This window comes from Hyperoodon ampullatus (assembly GCF_949752795.1).
Source record: "Hyperoodon ampullatus genome assembly, chromosome: 3".
In the NCBI taxonomy this organism is placed as follows: Eukaryota; Metazoa; Chordata; class Mammalia; order Artiodactyla; family Ziphiidae; genus Hyperoodon; species Hyperoodon ampullatus.
In genome coordinates this window covers 47,818,378-47,837,700 of record NC_136916.1, presented here as the reverse complement: position 1 = coordinate 47,837,700, position 19,323 = coordinate 47,818,378, and the positions used below count along the sequence as shown (strand labels likewise).

Below are 19,323 nucleotides of genomic sequence, written 5' to 3'. Positions count from 1 at the left end.
TTCCAGATGCGATTAGCAGCATCAGCATTACTGCTTAAAAACTTTACTTTTCACATTACTGTAAAAACAGTGTTACATTACCGTCAGAAACAGAATCTCAGGTTCCGCTACAAATGTACTGACTCAGAAGCTGCATTTTAACAAGATTCATATGTACATTAAGGTTTGAGAAACACTGTACTATTATAGTAATGTATTACAGTTTACTTATGTTCTTAAATATATTCTGGCAGTCCCCTGGTGAGGAGGAGGAAGAAAAGCTTAAGATATGGAATGAGAGAAGTATCTCAGAAAATGACTATACTTTTTGTTCTGGAAGAAATATCATCAGTGGTGATGATTTTAAAACATGGGTGAACTGGAACAATTTTTTTGAAGGACAAATTGGCAAAATGAATCCAAAGCCTTAAAATGTTCATTATCTCTTGATCAGCAATTCCAACTTTAGAAATTCATCCAAAGGATATAATTAGAGATGTTCACAGAAATTTAGGTAAAGAAGTTGATCACAGAATTATTTACTTCAGAACAAATGGGAGTCCAATATTAGGAGATGGGTTAAATAAATCACAGTACATCCAGATAATGGTCTACTATGTACCCTCTAAAAATCAAGCTGTAGATTATGCTAGGTAAAAGATGCCAAACACAAAAGACTACATATTGTATGATTCCATTTACAGAACTTCTAGAAAAGACAAAAGTATGGTAAAAGAAAGCAGATCAACGTTTGCCAGAAGATGGGAGAAGAGGACTGGTTACAAATTGGCATGAGGAAACTTTTTAGGGTGGCAGAAATATTCTACATTATTAATGTATATAACTGTATACATGTGTCAAAGGACCAAAACTGTACACTTAAAATTGGTGTATTTTATTAGATTTGAATTAAACCTCAATAAAGCTGCCTAAAAACAAAAACAACAAGAAAAAAACATGTTGGAGAAAACACAGATAGATGAAAAGGTTAAAAATACACTGTTAAGGGCTTCCCTGGTGGCGCAGTGGTTGAGAGTCCGCCTGCCGATGCAGGGGACACGGGTTCGTGCCCCGGTCCGGGAGGATCCCATATGCCGCGGAGCAGCTGGGCCCATGAGCCATGGCCACTGAACCTGCGCGTCCAGAGCCTGTGCTCCCCAACGGGAGAGGCCACAACAGTGAGAGGCCTGCGTACCGCAAAAAAAAAAAACCCCAAAACAAAAACTGTTAAATTAAAAAAGTTGAAATTATAAAACTTTTATCCAGTTTATCTCCAATTTAAACTGTATTTATGGAAAAAGATATTCCTTGAAAAGTAAACTGTAGTTAATTCTGGGTAGTGGAGTTTCTTGTGATTTTTGTGTGTGCTTTTCTGTAATTTTCAAATTTCTGTAATGAAAACAGACTAATTAATCAGAAAAGAATATTTGAGAAAAATGCTTTGGAATAACTTCTAGAAAATTCTATGTATATTTCAGAAATAAATTACTGAGCAGGGCCTCTTAGAACCTGGAAAAAATGTGCACAAAGAATTGGTGCTTCACCTCTAATACCTTGAGTACTCTAATAAAGAACAAGTAGAGGGACTTCCCTGGTGGTCCAGTGGTAAAGAATCCGCCTTACAATGCAAGGGATGCGGGTTCGATCCCTGGTCAGGGAACTAAGATTCCCACATGCCACAGGGCAACTAAGCCCGCACGCCACAACTACAGAGCCCACACGCCCTGAAGCCTGCTCTTACCAAAACTAGAGAGAGAAAACCCGCACACCACGAGTAGAGAGATGCCTGTGCGCTGCAACAAAAGATCCCGCATGTCTCAACTAAGACAGGATGAAGCCAAAAATAAATTAAATAAATAAATAATAAATCTTAAAAAAAAAAAAAAAAGAACAAGTGGACAACTTACTAGCAAACTGTCAAGAATTTCATAAAAGTATTCTTTTGATAATAGAGAATCACTAGCTCTTTGACTTCAAAGAAACCTTTACAGATCATCTAGCCCAAAGGTTTCCAAAGGAGGCCACTCACTAGAATCTTCTGGAGCACTTATAAAATATAGCTTTCAAAGGTCTCACTGCCAGAGATGCTGATACAGTGAGCTCGGGTTCAGGGTCCAGGCACCTGTATTTCTAAAATGTTTCAGGAGTCTGTGCAGCAGGGTTGAGAACCACTGTAAGATCAGTGACCTCCCTAGGATTACAAGGCTAATGAGTGGCAAGGTAGCGACAAGAATCCAGGTTACTGCTTCATGGAAGAAATCAAGAGCACATATCTAAAATTATTATCATCATAAGTTACCACAGTACCTTTACTGATGTTGACTGCATGTGAGACATTGTGAAAAGGGCTTTATATGCATAATTTTCAGTTTATTCCCACAAGAATCCTAAACAGAAAGTCTCCTGTTAAGATAGAACCAAACCTCAGAGAGCTTAATAACTTGCCAAGGTTACTTGGCAAAATGTGATGAAGCCATGATTCAAACCCAGGTTAGCCTTATTTTGTCCAAAGGCTGTGTTTTAAATTTACTATTATTAACTACTAAGTATTGTTATTATTAACCCATTATACTGCCTTCTCAATTTCTGATGACCTATAACAGTGCTCAGCAAACTGGCCCATAAGCCAGCTACCTGTTTTTGTAAATAAAATTTTATTGGAAGAGCCACACCCACCTGTTTATGTACTGTCTTTGGCTGCTTTCATGATACAATGGCAATGTTCAACAGTTGCAACAGAGACTGTATGACCCACAAAGACTAAAATATTTACTATCTGGCCCTTTACACACAAAGTTTGCTGACCTATATAATGAAAGGATGAATGATGAGGAAAGATGCAAATTATTTCCCTTTAAGTTCTATTTGAATAATGAAACTATGAAAGAATTAAGATTCCTCAAAGGAGTGGACTCTGAATTCCCTGACTCAATTTTTATTTCTTCATGCCCTTGCACAACTGAGTACAATGCATATTAAAATGATAGTATTAGGACCTTAAGATTTAATTTTCCTCAAGAGAAATGTCAACTACTGAAAATAGTGAGAATGTCAAATGCAAAAGGACAACTTTTTTTTTTTTTGCGATATGCGGGCCTCTCACTGCTGTGGCCTCTCCCGTTGCGGAGCACAGGCTCCGGACGCACAGGCTCAGCGGCCATGGCTCACGGGCCCAGCCGCTCCGCGGCATGTGGGATCTTCCCAGACCAGGGCACGAACCCGCGTCCCCTGCATCGGCAGGCAGACTCCCAACCACTGCGCCACCAGGGAAGCCCAAAAGGACAACTTTTAAGTATGGGACTGACAGAAAGGACTATCCTGGTTCTTTTAGTTTGTAATTTCCTTTGTACCATAATTTAATACAAAGAACAATGTTTTAAATATAAATATATGTGATATATACATACTACTGATAAATGGATATATACCAAGAAACAGGATGTACCACGGATATATCAAAGTACCTACTTTTAATGTAGAACTAGAAGAAAAATCTGATGGAAGAATCTGGAAATAATTTGAAACTAATGTATTATGTGTCAATATCCATATTTCAAAGCAAAGTCAAGTCCAGTTTCTAGAAAACCTTCCCCGACAACATCAACGCATGTGGAATACTTCCTTTTCCATACTCTTTTCAAATTATTGTTTAAAACTTAAGTTGCAAATATCTTCTATAAAGAGCCAGAAAGGAAATATTTTCGGCTTTGTGGGTCATCCGACCTATGTTGCAACTACTCAAATCTGCCACTGCACTGTGAGAGCAGCCACAGACAATATGTAAATGAATGGTGTGTAGTGGTGTTCCAATAAAACTTTATTTATAAAAACAGGCAATGAACTAGATTTGGCCCATGGGCCATAGTTTGCCAGACCCTGGTTTAAATCATACAAGAGTCTTACCATATACTTAGCCTTAAAATAATGTATTTGAATATTTACTGATGGGTTATATCTAAATACCTATACTTGTACAATTTAACTTGTTTTAGCTATTTTGTTCTCTAGCTGTCTTACAGACTATAAGCATTGAGGGGAGAGAAGTAATTCTTTTTTATACGTAGACCCTAAAATATTGTGGGAAACATAGAAGACATAAACTTAGAGTCAGCTTCATATGCCTCCCTTTTATGGATGCTATGAGGATTAAATGAGATAACACATAAAAGTCACAACACAGTATGTAGAACATAGCTGACACTTAAATGCATGACACACTTCAATTTTCCAAGTATCTTCACCCATGGCAAATGAGTGAAATTTAATACCTGGATGCTAACAAATACCTTGTTCTGCCTCTAGATGAAACTTTGATATCTTTTTGGGAGGATTCATCATCTGATTTCATGTCATCTGATGAAGGAGGTTCATGAAGGTTTTCATCTTTCTCTTTGTTTTCAGTCTTGATTTCTGTTGGAACAACAGTTCCAGACTGACTTTGCAAGCCACCTAACAGAGAGGCAAAGAAACAGAATAAATGTCCAGACTCATTTATGAATTAGAATTAAGACAGTAAAAAGCTTTCTTGATGGTAAATATCCTTAGTTGTTATAGAGCTACTATAGAAATCTGAAGATGTAAAAAAGTAAACTATTCAGAGCTGGAAAGAGCACATCCACAAACCTTAGAAAAAAGTGCTTTTTAAAGCACCTGTATTTAAAAAAAAACAAGCCTCTCCCTGATGGTGAGTCCAATGCTCATTTCAGGCACATTTAACAATCAAACAAGGTAGGAGAAACATGATGCATTTTAAAAACTTCTAAGATGCTGTCAAGTTAAATGAAATAAGCTTTAACATTTTCCTGGACAAACACAATAAAACAGGCATCATGGTTAAATACAACTGGGAAAACTTTATCTTGGTGGTCTTAATACCACCTATATATTTGTACTTATTTATAAGGTCTATTATAACATTGACAACAGTTTGCTTTTTATAAGAATTGTCTGTCTCTCCAATTAAATTATAATCTTCTAAACAACAGCTACTATCATTCAGAGCTCTAAACATACCCAGAAATGTCTTTCTCAATTCCTCTAGGGACAATGAAAACTCAGCCATGAAGGGAAGTGATTTAGAAAGAGACAGGACAGGGACTTCCCTGGCAGTCCAGTGGTTAAGACTCTGCACTTCCACTGAAGGGGATGCGGATTCAATCCCTGGTCGGGGAACTAAGATCCCGCATGCCACATGGTTCAGCCAAAAAAAAAAAAAAGAAAGAGGACAGATGCAGGAGCTGGTAAGAAGATGACCAGTAAACACTGAACAACGGTTTGCACAGGGTTCCATCCACCAATAAATATCTGTAATTGGCCCAGCTAAATGGACCAATTGGAATGCTAAATATCTACCCTGTACATTCACGCAGTAGTACTACTACTATTTGGAATTCTACCACCTAAGATGACTTTTGATTCACAGATGTCAATCTGACTGTGAAGAAGGTGACAGTGCTCCAAAATGATACCTCTGTATGTACTGCTGCTGTAAACAAACTATACAGTTACCTCTATAATTTTCTTGTGTTTTATGGTTCAAGTCTGTGCTTGAAGCAGTGACCGTACTAGACAGGACTGAATGATTGCCATTGAGACTGACAGAGTCTTCTCGATGAGTTCCAACCTAAAGTTAAAAAAAAAAAAGAAGTTCATGGTGCAGTAATTGTTCAAATTCTTTCTCTGGGTTTAATAGAGAAAACAGTTATCACTCATCTAAATTTAGCAACATTTTTTGGATGCCACTTTTCTGGTTTTTGGATTGTAAAAGACTCGACACTGGTACTGTTTCTGAATAAAAATATTTTTAAAAATCCCAGCTTTCAAATTTTATATCCCACAGAGGGTTGCTGTGAGAAGCAAATGAGCTAACAGACAAAAAGCACTCTATAATCCATACAGCACTACATATTATAGCCTTTATTGTGTATCAATCAATCTGAAAACCTATTCCATATTCTACCTAAAAATGTTAAAGTATCCATGAATTTGCATTTAGCAAAATACTGCTTTGTTCCAAGTAATAAAATTATTTATCTATACTTTAGCATATCCTTTTCTTACACACAGTGTCTTGTTTTTTCTTCCTCTAATTGCTTCTCCTCAAAAATTTTAAAAGAGCAGCAAAAGCAATACAAAATTAAAATAACTTAAAAGTTCTTCATTGCCAGGCAACAAAAATGCCATATATTTTTATTCTCAGTTTTAATCAGATTTAGACAAGTCACAGTTAACCTGAACTGAGAAGGCATGCAAACACTACCAAGTGTTTTTAGCTACTGCAGTATTTTTAGAAAAACTGGTTACAAATGAACCATTTTTTTTTATTAGAACAATAGCAGATGTGGCAATTAGAAGATTAATCCTTTAATTAAATAGGTTTATTGCCTGGAGTTATACATGAGAACCACTGTTTTTCAACAAATCCTTCAATCCCAGTAAAATGCCATGCTTTGAATCCCTCTTGAGTAATTAATATAGCTTTTATCTTTCATGACTTTGTATGGATTTTACCCTAAGAGGTATAAATACCCCTATGCAAGTTTATCCTTTGGTTTCCTGTGAGCCAAACAAAAGAAACCAAAGCAAAGTTTCAGGCTATTGGTAGGGGATCTGATTAGAACATATCAGGTCTTCCATCCAACTTTTCAAGAAATGTCTGTCCTCTACCTTTATTCTTATCTTTAATGCAGTTTTGAAAAACCCATTTAATGTATTCCATAGCTACTTTTTAAATTATTTGAGGATTAGTCATTGCTGAGAATTAGCTGTGTCACTACTCCCTTGGATGATCAAGCATTGATCATACCCTTTTTCTAAACCACATAATTTCATCATGCATTAGAATCATAAAATCTTAAAGCTGGGAAGGGACCACAGAAATCAAGACAGCCTTCTATTCCATTACCACTTTGGAAAATTTCCCTTAGACCCTTAACCTTTACTTCTGCCCTGAACCGCAACCCGCCCCCAGTAAAAAATCTTGAGAAAAATCTGAAGAACTAAATCTAACACCAAGTGAAGAAGTGGACTATGAAAATTACATTCCAGAGAGGAAATTATTATTTTTTATTTTTTTATTTTTTTGTGGTACGTGGGCCTCTCACTGTTGTCGCCTCTCCCGTTGCGGAGCATAGGCTCCGGACGCGCAGGCTCAGCGGCCATGGCTCATGGGCCCAGACGCTCCGCGGCATGTGGGATATTCCCGGACCGGGGCACGAACCCGTGTCCCCTGCATCGGCAGGCGGACTCTCAACCACTGCGCCACCAGGGAAGCCCGAGAGAGGAAATTATTTTAAAAATAGTTTATGATATCCTATCTCTAGGGAATCCTGGTCATGTTTATTCATAACACATAGGTTGCTTTCTTGCTAGCTATGAACTACTCAATGATCTAATGATCTGAGAGGAAGGTCAGTTCAAAAATTGCATTTTATAAAAATAGGGTAAAATACAACAAATAGTTACAAATTCTTTGGGACCTTAGGAGTCTAGGCCTATTTTAAAGATAAATAGTACTAGAATAATTTTGACTGGCTGAAGAAATCACTGCAGGCTAAAGTAAAAGCTAAGTTTTTTTTTTTTTTTTTTAAGAAGATGTTGGGGGTAGGAGTTAATTAATTAATTAATTAATTAATTTTTGCTGTGTTGGGTCTTCGTTTCTGTGCGAGGGCTTTCTCTAGTTGTGGCAAGCGGGGGTCACTCTTCATCACAGTGCGCAGGCCTCTCACTATCGTGGCCTCTCTTGTGGAGCACAGGCTCCAGATGCGCAGGCTCAGTAGTTGTGGCTCACGGGCCTAGTTGCTCCATGGCATGTGGGATCCTCCCAGACCAGGGCTCGAACCCGTGTCCCCTGCATTAGCAGGCAGATTCTCAACCACTGAGCCACCAGGGAAGCCCCAAAACTAAGATTTTTATGTCAGCGTTTATAATGTGGACTTAAAACTTCCCACGATGTTTGGTAATATATGCCAATTTTGCTCTTATCTAGTATTTTGAGCTATCACACCAAGTAAATGAAAAATAAATAGCCTTTTAAAATTTAAACTTTTTTTTTTTTAATTGTTTATTTATTTATTTATTTATTGGCTGCGTTGGGTCTTCGTTGCTGTGTGCGGGCTTTCTCTAGTTGGGGTGAGTGGGGGCTACTCTTTGTTGCAGTGCGCGGGCTTCTCATTGTCGTAGCTTCTCTTGCTGTGGAGCACAGGCTCTAGGCGCGTAGGCTTCAGTAGTTGTGGCACGTGGGCTCAGTAGTTGTGGACTGCGGGCTTTAGAGCTCAGGCTCAGTAATTGTGGCACACGGGCTTAGTTGCTCCGCGGCATGTGGGATCCTCCAGGGCCAGGGCTTGAACCTGTGTCCCCTGCATTGGCAGGCAGATTCTTAACCACTGTGCCACCAGGGAAGCCCTAAAATTTAAACTTTTAAAAATATGTTTATTTACTATACATTGTACCTGTGAAACCTATTTTATAGCTCTGTCAGATAATACCGTTGAACAGTAACAAACTGAATTTCACTCATCTGAGTGATAAGTGATGATGCATCTGTGAAATTCTTTTATTTCATGAGTATAAATAATTCTTTGATTTTTCTGAATCTCAACTAATAAAAATGTTCTATCACCTTTTTTCTGATGAAAGGCTTGGCAGACAAAGGATCATTATCTAAACAATAGATCTTAAGGATTTTGCTTTTCCCTGAAGGAAAATCAGAAAGGTTGCTCAATTTGTTTTGCGATATAAAATGTCAGTGAATATCTTTGTCTTTATAGAATATTACAAACTAAGTATTTTCTCACACCAACCTTGAAAAAAATTAAACCTTTTAAAAATGGCATCGGACTAGCAAAAAGTTTCAAGTCTGGAGTTTTTCATGTTAATGAAGTTAGCAGGAACTTTTTCTTTGTAAACCCCTTGCAAATGGCCCTCATATATTTTCTGAGAATTTGACATTCACAGTTCTTATAGTTTTCTTTAACCCTTGCTCACCCTGACTCCCATGTCCTTCCTTTAATCTGAAGCTACCCATTCAAATGGCTCTGTCCACACACGTAACAGGTGTATAAACAGTTCTTTGTCTGAGCTCAGAGCCTGTGAGGCCAGCCAGATAGGACCTTGTTTAATTGTTCATCTCGTTAGCATACAGCTGACAGAGTGCTTCTATTGGGGGACTAGCAGGGGAAGGAAAACCCCTAGGCCTGCTATGCTCTATATTTCAATTATGAAGAGCTCCCTTTCAGAATAAACGGCCCATTCCATTAAATGACATCATCTTGCATTCTGAATCTTTACAATCTACCTGTGGCCTTATTTTTGTGGGAGCATCCGACAAGGGACTTGTTTTCATTTAATTTGGCCAATGGCTTCAACACCCACAATGGAAAAATGTTAAATCTAATTAGTTGATGAATAAGAGGTCTTGTGAATTAAGGGACAGACTGAAAACTACTCAGTATGAACTCCTCGCTGATTTTGAATTCTATTCTAATAATTTGTTCAATTTGTACTATTCACTGAGTACTAATGATTTAAATTAATCACTATTAATCTACAGACTGAATAAAGGATCTTTATGTACTGTAAATATTTTGTTTTACCCAAAGAGGGTTTTATGCTAAAACTTGGAAGAATTCCAGTTATGATTCCTTTTGAATAATATTTCCATAAATATATAATCTGTATGGATTTCAGGCTTAAAAAACTTGACATTTAAACAATTTTGAGTTAAAAAAATCGTATCTAAACCCTTTAAAAGCACTATAATGTGGTCTTAATGAAATTTTTAAAAATTTAAGTTGCCCATTTGGGAAAAAGATTGGTTAGAAAAAGTAAAATGCAGTTAAAAAATAAACTCCTTCAGTTTAGCTGAAACCTACACATACCATTTCTACTGTATACAAACCTATACTAACAAAATTACTGTCTAAATATAAGGTTAAAATGATTCCAAATTTACTCTAATAAAGTGACCAAAAGTGCTAAAATTCTGAATAAAATATTACTCTATTTGCCTGTTAGTCTTTAATAACTGAATCTTAAATCTTTTAGAACTAGGAAAAATATAGTTTCTCTAACTGCTTTAGGATTTAGAAAACAGACATGATTTATACTTTAAATCATTATATAAGGTCGCTTTAAGTTCTACAATTGAACATTATTTGCTCTCATACAAGACACACATCTCCAACCATAGCTTAAACAACAAAAAACCCAAGAAATCCGCCCCTCCCAAAAGACATGCCTGAGTTAAATTTCCTCAGGACTTGTAACAAAGAAATCAAAAGACCTCCTGGATGTAATTTTATCCTGTATCATAAATGAGAAACTTTTTAAGATTTGCATCAGCCTTCCATTAACACAAAAGCTTCTAATCTAACTTAGTTTGAAGTTGAAATCACTGTCTGAACAATAACTGAGCACTTTGTGTTAAAGATAAAAGTGCTATTACATAGCTATCTCATCAGGCCTCGGTATTTTAGATATTACAGCCATAAACTGATGTGATGTACAATAACCTTATATTGCTGAAACCTCTTTGTAATGCCTAAATGAAATTAATGAGTCTCATTCCTTTTCAGTTTTCCACTTAAAAACATTATTTTTTTGCTGTCAGCAGTTTATTCCAAGTTTATTCTTACATTAAATAAATGGGAGCAAAACTACAGTCCGTCCAATGCTGACATTTCAATAGTTCTAAAAATCCTGATTTTGTGTTTTAAAATTTAAATGATACGTCAATCACATCCTAATAATAGTGTCTGATAAAGCCTTAAGTTTTAATTTGCATTAACAAAATATGGAGAAACTATCCAAAATATTGAAAGGGAATAGGAAATTAAGTAAATGAAAATGTTAACCCTATTCAAAAGTAAGAGCAAATGTTAAAACTAGGGCAGGCTGGCTACACTAATTATATGAGAAGGAGTAGTAATTACCCACTTCCTGGTCTCTTTTTCTGATATAATAATCTTCAGGAAATTTAATTTTTGTGTATATTAGATAGCTAAAATATGTTAAAAGCTTTCTGTGGTTGAAACCTCATTTAATCCTAACCTTTGATGCTAGTCAAGTTTGTTCAGTTAAAAGAAACAATAGTCAAAGTTAAGTCTTTTGATATTGACTCCTATTAATATTTTTGGCAGGTGGTAGTCTTATTACCTTTGTGTGAAATATAAAAATTGTTTTCTGGAATAATGAAAAAATAGTAATTATTTCATCTATAAGATAAGAAGATGGATCTACAAATCAGTAGATCAGCTGTAGATGATCTTACTGGCATAATCTTGTTATAACTGAAAATAATGTAAAGAAATGTTTTCAGCAACAAAGCTATTTCCTTGATCAAGGAGACTATTTTGGTTAACCTGCCCATGTAGACTTCACACCACAAGTTATCTTGATAGCACTGAAGGCTGAGAGCAGAGCTCTCTGTATTACTTTTACCCTGCCATCAACTCTTATTCTACTCCCAGTGCATTCTGGCTCACCTCAAATATTCCAACTACTTCAACAGAACTCCCAAACTACTCATTAAAACAAAATAAGCAAAAAGTTATAGGCTCCAAGAAAAAGAAAAGAAAAAAAACCCCAAAACAAAAATAAACCCAAAAAACAAAACTTGCTAACTCTCATTTCCTGCACTGGGAAGCTAATTTATGTTCTAAATCAGGGATGGGCAAAGTATGCCTGTAAGCCAAATCTGGTCCTGTTATTTATTTATTTAGTTAGTTAGTTAGTTTTACTAATAAAGGAGGCTCTTTTTTTATAAATAAAGTTTTATTAAAACACAGCCACCACACCGATTTGTTTTCATAACAGCTATGGCTGCTTTCATGTTACCAAATCAGAGTTAAGTAGTTGTGCCAGAGACCATATAGCCTGCAAAGCTGAAAATATTTACTATCTGGCCTTTTAGAAAAAAAGTATGCTGACTCTTCTCCTTTAAATGCTAGGAGAGAAAGTAACATCATATTTAAAACTTGGAATTAGGATGGTGACCTCTAGTAAATGCCCACAAAAATCCATTACATCAAAAATTTTATTTGAACGTTCTGTGGAGTTCCTGGAATGGTATTTATGTTTAGTAGACCAGTTTTACTCTCTGCAGAAAAATAAATGAAATGATGAAAATTAAATATTTTTGAGAGGAAACTGACCTTACAAATTCTAAATGGCGATATAGAATTGCTGATAAACTGATATTTCTGTGGTTACTTTGTAATAATAGCCACGTAACCTCCATTTTTAGGGGCCTAAAAAATACTAATTTATGTTAATGCAGAGGAAAAGTATATAAACTACCAGAAAGTTAAACAAGACAAAAAAAGAAAAGTGATTCCAGAATGTAAAATTGTGTTATTTCTTAGTCATGATCAGTTAGAAAACATGGGGGTGAGATAATAAAAGCAGATTAACTCTTAAAGATGGCTGGCAATAGTTACAAGATGTCCCCCAAATCATACACCCTCCCAGAATATGAAAAGAGTTGATTCCACATAAGTAGGTACAAAGCATGTAAGCAAGGCTCCTGGCAGTACTGATGCAAGCCCTCAGACATGAATAACAGCCACCAGGATAAGAGTTTTCCTCAACAATATGCCTAAGACTTAGCTGGGACAGTCACTGGCTGACTGTGATCTTCGTTTCATTCCATTCTTTGGTCTTTCTGCTGAAACTGAGAACTGAGTACTCATAGCTAAGAAGTTCATTTCAGAAGGATGGGAGCTGAATACTAACTCACCTGACATTGTCAGATTTTGTCAGTTAATATCTTTTGAGGGTAAGCCTGGCAAAAACATCTGCATCTCCACCTCCATTAGTGATTGGGGAAGGGGTGGATATAATAGATGATGTCTGGCAGACTTTTCTCAGCTGTGTCCTCCAAGAAGGTTATAAAAACTGAAGGAAGACCTTGATAGACAAACTCAGCAATAACCTGGGCTTAGTTGCTGCAGCACTGATGCTGCTTCTCAGACTAAGCCAGACTCACCTCATGTTTCAGAACTCTCTTTTTCTAGATTACCGTGAATTTTTTTCCTTTTTAAAGAATATCTCTGGCAGCTCTGAAGTAGGCAACATATTCCTAGTGAATATAATGGAAGCTACTTTCTTAATTAAAAGCTTCAGGGAAGTATCTAATATTAGAAACACTTTTTCCCTCAACAAGTTCTTTTAAAATGCACTAGGTTTTTACATGGCTTTGGAGGACTGGATTTTGAAAAATCTCCTTTCCAACTTATATCTAAAGTTGGTAAAAACAACCTCCCAAAGATAGAAGTTCCATTTCATATAAATTCTATATTTATGTGGGAGGAGCCAGAGATATATCATATATTGTAGCAGATAAACTGGAGAAAGGAGCAGTGGGCTATTAACAATGAAGAATTAAAAAAACGATTAAGAGGTAAGGACTAAGAATTGCAAATACTGCAGCTGAGACAAGCTTAGGATTCAAACATACTGATTTTCAAGTCATTCTTCTAAATAAGGATAAACAGTATTTCAGTAAAGTAATAATTTATACTTGCAACAAATGCTATCTTATTATTCTGTTAAAATTATTTTATTACTACCACTAATAGTGATTACAATATTCCCTTTTATTTCTAGGAATTCAGTAATTTAAAAGTGCTTTCACATTTATTAGTTTATCAATAGCAACAAAAGCTAATTTAAAAGGAGTCTCAATTTCAAGATCTTCTGATATTAAAAAACAAAAACAAAAAACTGGTTGTTAAGACATGTGGGCATCTAATGTCACCTATGTTGCTGAAAACACTGTTCTTAGGAAACCAGGCAGCCTTGTTTGATGTTTACTTCAGCAACTCCAGAATGAATATAAATGGCTGTCTGATATATGAATGTGAACGTGAAAATCTGGAACCAATCCTATTTTACAGAACACAAGACTTCAGCATTTGGGGCACCTAATTATTGCGATGATAGGTGAGTTTTAGCCTTGATCACATGGTTTACAGCTAGAAATCTGTTTCATAGGAGAATATTTCACGGCATGCAATGAGTCTTAAAAACCATGCCATAAACATGCAAACACATGGTTTCAGTTAAATAGCAGATTCAAAAAGAGCTTCATTCCTTTAAAACATAATTTGTATAAAAAACAATGTAAGACATTTGACACAGAATTTTTGATGTGCATGGCTGCAGAATTTTACTTTTTTCCTCTTTTAAAGAACTACCACGTTAAAAAAAAAAGGGATTGAACGATTTTACTCTCTTCAGGGATTAATCTAAAATTGTTTCCTTTCATTGTCACTTAAATCACAGTCATTCTTAAAACTACCCCACATTTTTCCTTCATTTGGGAATAAAGCTTAAATTTGGACCTGTACAAATAATATTACATTCGTTCTACTATTGAAGGCTGGTTCCAAATTATAATAAACAGCTTTTCTAGACCAGAACCCTTGAAATTCAGTCTTGCTTTATTGCTTTTGATATTAAGACTTTCTACAACTGTTTCAAGGCAAAAACTGTTCTGCTAATTATTACATATCTGGAAAAACAATCCAAGTTTAAGCTAAAATGATCTCTGTAGAAAGTTTCTGCTTTTTGCACATGGTCATAGTAGGATTTTAAGGGCCAATGCTCAGCCAATGACCCTGCCCAAGACAGTAAAAGAAATTCTTAAAAGCCACTCTACCTTCCTTCCTTACAGAAAGAAGGAACCTCTCTCCCTGAAAGATTTCATGAAAAACAAGTAGGACAATACACTTTAGAAGTTATTTCAAAAAGGATGAGCACTATTTTACCATTGAAGCAGGTCGACTGCTTGTAACAAGGCTTGATCCACCATAGTTTGAATTGAGGCTTCCAATTGGTGCATTATGGGATGGTCCCAATAAACTGTGTATGTCACTGTGACCAGCAGGCAAACTGGTGGAAGGTCCCACGGCATGGTTCCGCAGCACATGGATAGCATCATCCAGTCTGTCCAAACGATCCTCCATTCGAGATTGCTGTAGGGATTGAAAAAAGACATGGAGGTTACTGATGTTATCTATTAAATTCATTAAACTGCTATGTTTCCTACTTTGGGATATAGGGAAGACAGCAAGTGAATATGCAATATCAAGTAGCTTCAAAAGAAACTACCTGTACTACGAATCAACAATTAAAAAAAGGATATTTGTAGACGATGCTAAATTAGCAAAGCTTCAGAAGCAAATCACTGCTTCATAAAATCTATTTACCAATCTAGCATGAGGTTATTTCTTTTAGCTTCTACAAAAGCTGAAGGCTACTCTACTGTGTCTGATACTCAATTATCATTGATAAAAAAGATAACCTGTACTTTAACACTGATCTTTGAAATGAGGGCAATTTGGGGGAGGGTCTTCAAATCCATCAAATTTAAGCTGTAATTTTGTTTTAGGTGAATATTTGTAATACCTATCTGAAATGGTGACCACATCCAAATGTGCTCTTTCACAAAACTGATGAAATGATATTGTCTGTCTGTGAATATACACATGCCCCATACACAAACATATTAGAATTTAAGAAAATAAAAGCACATGCCAGTAGAGCTCTTTTAAAAAGAATCACATTCAACAAAAGCCTATTCTTACATATTGTTACAAAAATGAAAATAGTCATTGTTTGATTTTAAAAGACTCTGGAGTCTGTACAGGCTTGATGATTTTAAATGGATAATAGGAAGTATAATTAATTGAAACACAAAAAAGGCACCATCTAAAAGAAATAGTACCTCACAGACATCCTTTAAGAAGGACATTGCATCTTGCAAATGCTCGTGAAGTTGCTGCTCAACTCGATTTTTCTGGCAAAGTCAAGACAGAACAGGAGGCAAAGCACAGGTTAAGATTAACTCCAAAAGAGATGAGGAAATAGCTGATGTGCATGTCAGCATAACATGTTAGTAAAGTTAACGCGGAGACCTGCAAGATCTACTTGTATTAAGGTATGAGAAGGCTGGGATTTAACAGCAAAGTTATAAGGTTAGCATCTAAATAGCACACATTGCTTATATTTGCTTATATGTGAGAAGAAAACTTTCCTTTAATTTAAAATGTTCTGTTAGTCACAGAAAAAGAACTTTTCTATTTGCAACCTGGAATTACTGAATGATAGCATGACTTAACATTCCATCAAGTCATCCTTATTTTGTTTTTATAATGCTTCATAATTCTGTGGTAAGCATAGAAAGGCAACAGTAGTTAACATCCTACCACAAATTCTTCACTCTCAATACCTAGACATGCTCCTTTATTCTACTGCTTTGTTTGTCAATGGTTTTGCTTGTACAATTTACATAATACATTCTTTTTTAAAAAAGAAAACATGGGAAACCATACTCTTCCTGACAAAAATAACTGATGCTACATTTAAAAATTTTAACAGAAATGTAATAAACGACACACAGTATCATCATATGAGAAAGAGAAAGAGTAAAATACAACCATTTTGCAATGCTGGACTAATTTTCTCTTACTTGGTCTGTGTTTTTTTTTTTTTCTTCTTTAAATTTCCTTTACATGTAAACATAAAATTATAGTAAAATTAAACCCTAGGTCCGTCAAAGAAACAAAAATCCCATAACACTATTTTAATACCAGCTGTCCTGAGACCAGAAGCCTGATGTCCCAAAGAACAGATGGTAAAAGGCACACCCAATGTGTCTTATATAGTTCAACTAAATCAGACCATTTGTTAGCAAAGAATTCGTGTGTAATGCTATCCTACTGTTTTTTCATTGTTACTCAAGATTTTCTGGAAAAAAAAAGAACTCCAAACTATTAGATAAAAGAAACCTTGTATGTTTCTCAGAGGCTCTTACCAGGGAGTGGAGTGAGTTTTCATAGCTTGGGGATGAAGGAGCTTGCCCTCCAGGTCTGGGCCACTGACTGGTACCTGTTAAAACAAAACCCAAAAGCACCCAGTGATCTTGATAATGTTCTGAAGGAAAGGGTAAAGATATATTGTAAGTGTGCATAAATTTATGTGAAAATTTTTGTTCAGTCTTCAGCATGTTACTGGCTACTGATAAACCCAACACATTAAAATTTTTTTTTCATTATTAATATAACTGTGTAGGGAGTTGAGAAAAAAACTATACTTTAAAACATAACTACATTTATGTTTGCATGTTCTTCACACTCTGTCCAAAAGCACACATATCTTGAGAAAATGTACTTAAAATATGCATAATTTAAAATTCTGTCCCTCCCCCATATTTTTAGTCTTTATGATCATGCTATTAATGACTTACATTAATATTCACCTGATTCTCTACATCATAATTTGCTTAACCACCGTTACCTCACTGCTAGACATTTTGGTTGCTTTCATTTGGCTATTATGAATAGTAACTGAATATCACAATATTATGAACGGTAATATTGTGTTTTTTCTTTTGGGGAATATGCCTAAGGATAAATAGCATTTCTACATTAAAAGGTATGAACATATTTATGATCCTTAATTCATAAGGCCAAAACTGCTTTCTAAAGGGTCATGTTAACTTGTGCCTCCAGTAATGCACAAATGCACCAATTTCAAATGATTGCAAATACATTTAGGATTATCTGCTAAAAATTTTCCCAACATAGTTTACACCAAAACATATTATTTAATTTGGAAAATATCATCATGAAAATTTTGTTAAATGTTGTTTACTCTTCAACTTTAGACAAGTGGCAATATAATAAAAAAAAAGGAGACAGAAAAAGCAAGGATACAAGTTCAGAACAGAAAGAATAAAAAGGAAAAAAAAAAACAGAAGAAAAAAATAAAAGGATTAATTCATTCATGTATTGGGGAGAATGCAGTGTTTTAAAATAGCTTTAGGGACTTCCCTAGTGGTCCAGTGGGTAAGACTCCATGCTCCCAATGCAGGGGGCCTGGGTTCAACTGGTTGGGGAACTATATCCCACATGCATGCTGCAACTAAGAGTTCACATGCCTAAACTAAGAGTCCACATGCCGCAAAGATCCCATGTGCCACAACTAAGACCTGGCACAGCCAAAATAAATAAATAAAATAAATAATAAATATTAAAAAAAAATAAAATAGCTTTAAATAGCTTTAAAATAACCAAAATAGCTTTAAAAAGAAAAAGACAAAACAAATGATTGAAAATCTTTACTATTTCATGACTGTGCATTTGAAAGTAAGTTATGTACAGAAAATATGAAGACCGTTCAATTAAATATATGGTTTTGCTCTTAACAAATCTTCAGTGACAAACTGAATTATCAATATATTAGAAATCTGAAGTTGGAGAAGGTTTACTTAATGTGTCTTGTTTATTGTTAAATGAAATTTTAAACTATGTTCCACCAGAGCTTGTTGTTGCAGGTTAATTTGCCATATTTAGGAAACTAAAAACTTATGGTAAATTGGAACTATTATAGTTCACTTTAGCTGAGTAACCTAGTAATTGTATTCCTATTAATCATTTACATTTTGTTAAGTTGGATACATAGATTCTTAATAACCTGATTATATTTCACAGTTACATGAATACTGTTGGGATTATACAAAACAATTTAAAATACTAAAATTGTAAGAAAAATATATGTTATATACTTCATCAGCTAACAATTTTTTTTACTTGTAAGCAAACTACAAATTATTCTGAGTACCATTAAAGGCTTCCTGCTAAACATACAAATGTAATCATAACTACATAAATTATGGACAATCTAAAATTGCCCACTGAAACAGAAGCCTTGTGGGCTAATTTTATAATTAGCAATTAGAATTTAGCAACCAGAAAAATCCAGTAACTGACTACATGAAGAATTTGTATAGGGCTTCCCTGGTGGCGCAGTGGTTGAGAGTCCGCCTGCCGATGCAGGGGACACGGGTTCGTGCCCCGGTCCGGGAAGATCCCACATGCCGCGGAGCGGCTGGGCCCGTGAGCCATGGCCGCTGAGCCTGCGCGTCCGGAGCCTGTGCTCCGCAACGGGGGAGGCCACAACAGTGAGAGGCCCGCATACCGCAAAAAAAAAAAAAAAAAAAAAGAATTCGTATAAAAACAACCAGCTAACATTTACCATTGATTTCAGTGCATCAGTGCTTTCCAAAACTGATGTAGAATTGTGAATTTTTATGTGGATAAGAGGTTAATCATGATCTATTTTGAAAAAGACCGGAAATTATTTTTAAAGTTTCCCTTAATGTTTACAATATTTTATTTTCAATCATTTTGCTCCATTTCCCCCAACACCCTTGGGTGATCAGCCTGTGACAGAGCCTGATTATTACATTACTTAATTTGTGTGGATTATTAATACAAGCTTTATATTTAAACACCTCAGAACTGTTAGCACACATCTGCTTTGCAAAACAGGCAAAGCTAG

The 19,323-nt window shown here is 35.5% G+C and overlaps 1 protein-coding gene across 5 annotated transcripts in view; it reads right to left on the bottom strand.

Annotated features, from left to right (window-relative positions):
- Positions 1–19,323, bottom strand: part of TCF12 (transcription factor 12) — a gene marked incomplete at both ends in the record, with an annotated part of 385,872 nt that overhangs the window by 9,492 nt on the left and 357,057 nt on the right. For 3 of the 5 annotated variants that reach the window (XM_079701343.1, XM_079701344.1, XM_079701346.1), the window contains 5 exons: positions 4,266–4,428; positions 5,488–5,602; positions 14,748–14,954; positions 15,707–15,778; positions 16,796–16,869. In XM_079701343.1, coding sequence (XP_079557469.1) covers positions 4,266–4,428; positions 5,488–5,602; positions 14,748–14,954; positions 15,707–15,778; positions 16,796–16,869 — 631 coding nt within the window. The remainder of the gene's footprint in view (positions 1–4,265; positions 4,429–5,487; positions 5,603–14,747; positions 14,955–15,706; positions 15,779–16,795; positions 16,870–19,323) is intronic. The other 2 variants (XM_079701345.1, XM_079701347.1) reach the window with 1 other exon arrangement.